This window comes from Cibotium barometz, chromosome 28 (genome assembly GCF_041138505.1).
Source record: "Cibotium barometz isolate CiBa-2024 chromosome 28, ASM4113850v1, whole genome shotgun sequence".
In the NCBI taxonomy this organism is placed as follows: domain Eukaryota; kingdom Viridiplantae; phylum Streptophyta; class Polypodiopsida; order Cyatheales; family Cibotiaceae; genus Cibotium; species Cibotium barometz.
In genome coordinates this window covers 21,183,202-21,189,098 of record NC_141073.1, presented here as the reverse complement: position 1 = coordinate 21,189,098, position 5,897 = coordinate 21,183,202, and the positions used below count along the sequence as shown (strand labels likewise).

At 36.6% G+C, this 5,897-nt stretch overlaps 1 protein-coding gene across 2 annotated transcripts; it reads right to left on the bottom strand.

Annotated features, from left to right (window-relative positions):
• Positions 1 to 2,197: 2,197 nt before the first annotated feature.
• LOC147622644 (GDSL esterase/lipase At3g53100-like) lies at positions 2,198 to 5,667 on the bottom strand. Of its 2 annotated transcripts, none has more exons than XM_086822673.1 (5): positions 5,345 to 5,667; positions 4,155 to 4,273; positions 3,633 to 3,881; positions 3,266 to 3,521; positions 2,198 to 2,697 (listed from the first exon to the last, which is right to left on the bottom strand). In XM_086822673.1, exons 1-5 carry the CDS (start codon positions 5,604 to 5,606, stop codon positions 2,654 to 2,656), a joined length of 930 nt encoding a protein of 309 aa, XP_086678799.1. In that variant the 5' UTR covers positions 5,607 to 5,667; the 3' UTR covers positions 2,198 to 2,653. The 2 variants fall into 2 exon arrangements, with proteins under 2 accessions (XP_086678799.1, XP_086678798.1); XM_086822672.1 differs by having other exon boundaries at positions 2,499 to 2,857; positions 5,345 to 5,666.
• Between the last annotated feature and the right edge of the window lie 230 nt (positions 5,668 to 5,897).

The window sequence follows — 5,897 nt, the reverse complement described above, 5'->3', positions numbered from 1 at the left end:
AACACATTTCGAAGGTTGCCATATGAAGAAATGCAAGGGAATAATAATAAGGTTACTATATGAAGAAATATGCAAAGTACTAGTTGTGTGTAGCGAAAACTTTCAAAGGTTATCATAAGGGCAATGAAGCTAAGGTGGAAATTAAGGGCATAAACCATGATTAGGGTTGCAATCTTCTTCCCGAGATGATGTCCAAGCACTAAGTGTGAACAACAAACTACCACCTTCCAAGCCATATCTCATCCCAAAACCACCAAAAATGAACATGCACCTGGAGATGGCTTGCATGCACCTCTCCTTATAGTGGCAGCACATTAATGTGATCAACAAATCAAGACTCACCTAATCATCCATTAATCGCTTTTATTTAATGTGTAAATAATTTTTGCAAATTTTCACAAATTTTTCATTATTTAATGTCTGGCTTAAAGCTAGAGGAAAGGGGAAAAAAATATTTTAAAACTTAGGGAATAGTATCGCAACATCTACGTTTGCATCCAAATGGAAGAACCCCTTCTTTATTTAAACCAAATTACAAATTAATTGGCAAGATGTTCAAGAAAAGTGTTTAAAAGGGCTAAGCTTCATAAAGTTTCCGAAAGTATTCAATATTTTTTAGAATTTTCCAAGAAGATTTCCAAGAGAAAATAAGAGAGATTCAATAAGAAAAAAAAATTCAGGACGACTTGGTGGGCTAACGAAGAAGTTAATCTCCTGATCAAAGATTTTGAACTGCAAAAATACATATTAGGCCTCACTGAGATGAGAAATGTGTTAGCTTAAATTTTGTTATAGACCGTTGGGTCTGAGTTTGTTTTTGGACTGTCATTTACATCCTTCTTAATTTTATAAATTTACAATTTCTCAAAAAAGGAATTGTTTAAGGATTTTTTGACAAATCTACGGCTTCAAAATGGACAGTTAAATTACTTTTTGAGCTCAAAAATTATCTTAAAAATCACTTACATTACTAAAACTTCAAGAGAATAATTTTGAATCTCTATGGCGCTCACATAAATTCCTAACTTAAGATTTGGCAAGAAACTTTTTAGGCTATAGATACTCAAATTTTAAGTATATACAAAATCGAATCTTTTTGGCAAGAAACTTTTGTCTATAATTTTCAATCTCTCATTTTAAAATATAAATACTCAAATCTTTCAGAGAAACTTTGTGGTTATATCGCCAGTTTTGAGTAAAATAGAAAGCATTAAGTAAAAGATTTGATTTTATATATGTTTGTCTTGATCACTCCACCAATACTTTTTGTCGATGCATTGCTGTCTACAATCTTAGGACATATCATATAGAAATACTTTAACAATTATTTCGATTCATATAATTCAAATAATATTCCGATATAATATTCATATAAATGTGTTTGATGCATGAGAGAGAGATGTTCTTACTAGATATTTTAAGTCAAAAACCTTTGGAAAAAAAAGTATAGTCTCATCTTAACAGAGTTTATTTTTTATCTTTATTTAAAAAAAACTACGTAAGAGAAACATTTTTATTTAATTTTTGGTCCATAGAAATTTCTAAGAACGGGCTAAAACACCCAAAATGCATGTTGGAGTGTCTTAAGAATAGTGGCTAAGCAATAACTAGTAGCGACATTCGTTCTGTAAGAGGCCAGAAGGCATGACAAGCAGCCTTGTAACATTTACGGGTTTTTTATCCACATGTGCTACAACTCCTCCGTGATTTCGACTCAAGACCTATGAATTATATCAAGATCATGACTCAAGATTTGCTTTTCAATTAACGAGATCCCTCTGTGACCTTGACTTTTGTCCGCTATTTCACCAAAATAAATCAAACAAACTTCAAATTGTTAATGTGTGTAGCTTTACAATAGCCTCCTTAGATCTCTCTCATCTTTCTATACACTATTTACCCAAGCGTTCTAAGACCTCATGTGTATTCCACTCTCTATCCCTCTTTTGAAGAGAAAAGTGGACATGTGCTACTTATTATTGTGAGAAAATGCCCTCATCAATAACATATGCTTAGTATGGGGGTCACTTGTGAGTCTTGGGAATAAGCAAGAGGGGTGGATCAAAGACAAACCGTTTGCAAAGGTCAAGCATTAACAATACTAGTTAGTTGGAAGAAGCGTTGGAGATGTATGAAGTGAGGAGATCCAATCTACTTTAACGGCATCTTTTAATATCACACATAACAAGAAACTTACAAAAGAATGTTATATATTCTTTAAGGTCTCCTCCCATTTAAATCCACCTCTCCCACCCGCATAATGACTCACATATCACAATGAAATGATGCCATGGTAGGGTTTGCACTACCAATACCTGACACCTTGTCAACCAATAAAATGGATACAAATACAAGCCATGTATGATGTAACACCATATGGCTTCTCTCTATTTCTTAAGAGGTATTGAATTATGTTGTTCAAGACCTATTGATGATTTTGCATAGGCAGCGGCCCCATTGATTGTATTAGAGTGAAGCTCCTTTAGGTTGATTGGATGTACATCACGAGGCCCTTTCCAAGCATACCGAGATGAGGGTTTTTGTGGGATGTGCAAAGTCCCAAAACACATACTGTAAAGCATTCTTTGCAAGGTGGCCTTCTTGATATTGTGCACAAAGCCTTATTGATAATATTAGAGTGTAGCTAGCTCCATCAGGTTGATTGGATATACATCAGGTGGTGACCCCATCCAAAACCTGTTTCCAAGCATAAGGTTAAGGGCTTGTGTGGGATGTGCAAAGTCCCAAAACACATATTGTGAAGCATTGTCACAAATTGAGCTAGTAGCCTCATAGCACACCGGCACACCTCCATACGGACCGGTTGCACAACAAGGTTGTGAACCATACAAGAAACCTATTAAGCAACCAGCAATGAATTGGCAAGGTTGAAAACCATACAAGCTTCTTACTTTAAACCATCAACAATGAATTTAAAATCATGTATTGCAAGAACCCTAAATGTGTCTAGTGGTGTTCAAAAGGTGCACAGGCTGTCTAGTGGTGTTCAAAAGGTGCACAGACTGATGTACATACATGAATTCAATGAATTTGAATTCATGTATTGTAAGAACCCTAAATGTGTCTAGTGGTGTATGAAAGGTGCACAAACTAATGCACATACATGAATGATATACTCATTCATGTAGGTGCACACAAACTCACGCACATACGTGCAAATGCGCGCGCGCACACACCCACACACACACAAACACAAACACATCACATGCATTTGAGCTTAAGATTTAGTTATAGGACTGAATACCATAAGTTGTTGGATGGTTGATGATGTCCAAGGTGATGTCAAACGAGTTGAGATAGGTGAAATGCGCATTAGGGTATGCAGCTTGGAGTTGACGAGACATTTGTAAAAGAGCTGTATTAAAGTTCTCAACCTCGTTATTGATGAAGGGAACACAGCTCCGATCTTGCCTCCGAAAGAGAAGAAGTGCAAGTGGGATGCATCCAATGGGGGGAACAGAAATCACAGCAAACTTTCGAGCCCCCAAACCATACAAATTCTGCAAATTAAATTAGTATTGATTAGATTCCAAGCCCTAGATATCTTAACAGACGAAATCAAATATGGCAACACTAAGGTATATGAGTTTATTTAGGGTTCAGTAGTTCACGAGTAAATATTGTTTGTAGGATGATATAAGGATGCCTCTGAACTCTTCCACCGTGTATTTTTTCTGTGATGCGCTCTGCCCGAAGGGATTGCCATAGTAATTCGTAAGGTAATCGTTCGCTCCCATGCAGATGAAAAACAGAGATCTCTCAATTAGAGCGTTGGCTTGTTTGATGCCAATTTTCGAAATGAGCTGCTCGCGTACACCCGCACACAGCCCCACTTGATCGAAGAACGTGAGCCGTTGCAACTGTGCAATCAACACCACCACCCCATTCCCATAGATTATCCTTGATTTCTTAATAATAAACATAGTCGTAATTAACGTTGATGGTTCATTAGAGCAGTTAATTTTTTTTATAATCATAAACAGTAAAGCTTGATTTGTTATGGAAATAGCTGTGCTTGTAGTTCAGTAGATCAAAGCACTATTTAAATAATCATTCCTTGATTTCTTTGATTCCATGATAAATGTTGTAGTAATTGAGGTTGAGATAATTGTTTGGGGGCATAAGCGGCTAACCAATGAAGAGCCCGTCCTGTTTAATATTCCTGATCCTGATGAAGCAAAGCTGCTACCCTTCAGAATGTTCTCTCTCTCCCCCAAATAGGCAGGCGGATAAGGCAAACCCGCAAGCGAGGCTGCACTTTAGAAACAAGGGAAATTACAAAATTCAAATACAAAATTCAACCAATCAAAATAACAACAAATCTTATCATAAATCTATCCGGTTTTTGTGTTAATTGAGCTTGTGCCTTTTAATAATCATTACATACTAATAAATTTTAAGACTTTAGATAGAAAAGGAAATAGGTATATACATAGGGGAAGGAAGGTGATCAGTTTATTGACTTTTTCAAAAATTAATCATTAAATAAAAGGATACAGTGAATGCATTATACATACAAATGAAAATGACGACGAAGGGTCATCATTTTATTAACTTTTACTAGCATTAATCATCACATAGAAAGGAGAGAAACGAGATGCGTGAATGCATGCAAACTGAAAAGGCAATCATGTCATTGACTTTTGGACAAATCATAACATACAAAATTAAACCTCCTAAAAAAATAAACTCTTATTCTTGAAAAACTCAAAAAAAAATATTTAATAAAAATGAAAGAAAAAACACTTTTGCTGCAACATGTCGGTGTGTTTCTACTTGTAAAACATGATCTTTGTCTAAGTAAAACATGATAATAGAATTGAACTAATATAAATAGCATTACACGAAGGATTATAATATGCATTAATGTAGCACCCTTCCCATTATCACCATCTGCGCACAGAACTCACACTATAACGAGTCAAAACAGCACGTCCATTGCATCTACCGAATCAAGATTTATGCTGCATTTCGCAAAAAATGAACGATTTTTTTTCCAAATTCCGAGGATAATAATTAGGTTGCCATATGTGAAGAAGTATATGAAGAAATGTGCAAAGCACTAGTTGTGAGTAGCAGTAATATATAATTGAATGCACATCTCTGCAAACTTTCAAAGGTTATCATAAAAAGAAGACAAAGCAATGAAGCTAAGGTGGAATTAAGGGGGTAAACCATGATTAGGGTTGTAATCATTTTTTTTTCAATGCTCAACTCTGAGCTGAGTATTGCATTCAAAAAAAAAAAAGGAGTACAAAGTCCCTCAAAAGCACTACTTGGAGTCAAAAAAATAATAATACATTGCAAAACAAAGCCTTCATACCGATGATGTCCGAGCAGAGGAGGCCATTGGAGAAGCGGCCGGTTGGGCGGTGGCCAATGAAGTCCCGTCCGTAAGGGGGGTGGTCAGCCTGGGATATGGACTTGAGCTTCGCATTGTTGCCGGGGTCTAGCAAGGAGTCCCCAAACACAAACAAAGCCTCAAAGCGGCCGCCATCGCCCACCACTAAGTGTGAACAGCAAACTACCACCACCCACACTAACAGCGCCGCTAGGGTAGCCGACAGCAATGGCCTCCACGCCATATCTCATCCCCAAAACCACCCAAAAAAAAATGTACATGCACGCACCTCCAAATGGTGCGTGCACCTCTCCTTATATTGCCCGCACATTAATGATCAACACAGGCGCTCAATCAAGGCCTCACCTAATACTCCATTAATGTATCATTAACTAATCTTTGCAAATTTCCACCACGACATTTATCATTATTTAAATTGTGGCTAAAAGCTCGAAATTCAAGTGAGACTTGACTGACTAAGAGGGAGGGAAAAGAAAAAATATTTTAAAAACTTAGGGCATAGTTTCACAAAATC

Coding starts and splice junctions, on each gene's coding strand:
- LOC147622644 (XM_086822672.1), bottom strand. CDS start 5,606: ATGGCGTGGAGGCCATTGCTGTCGGCTACCCTAGCGGCGCTGTTAGTG. Junction 4,274..5,344: donor CCTCTGCTCGGACATCATCG/GTATGAAGGCTT, acceptor TCTAAAGTGCAG/CCTCGCTTGCGGGTTTGCCT. Junction 2,858..3,265: donor CAACCATCCAACAACTTATG/GTATTCAGTCCT, acceptor GTTGCTTAATAG/GTTTCTTGTATGGTTCACAA.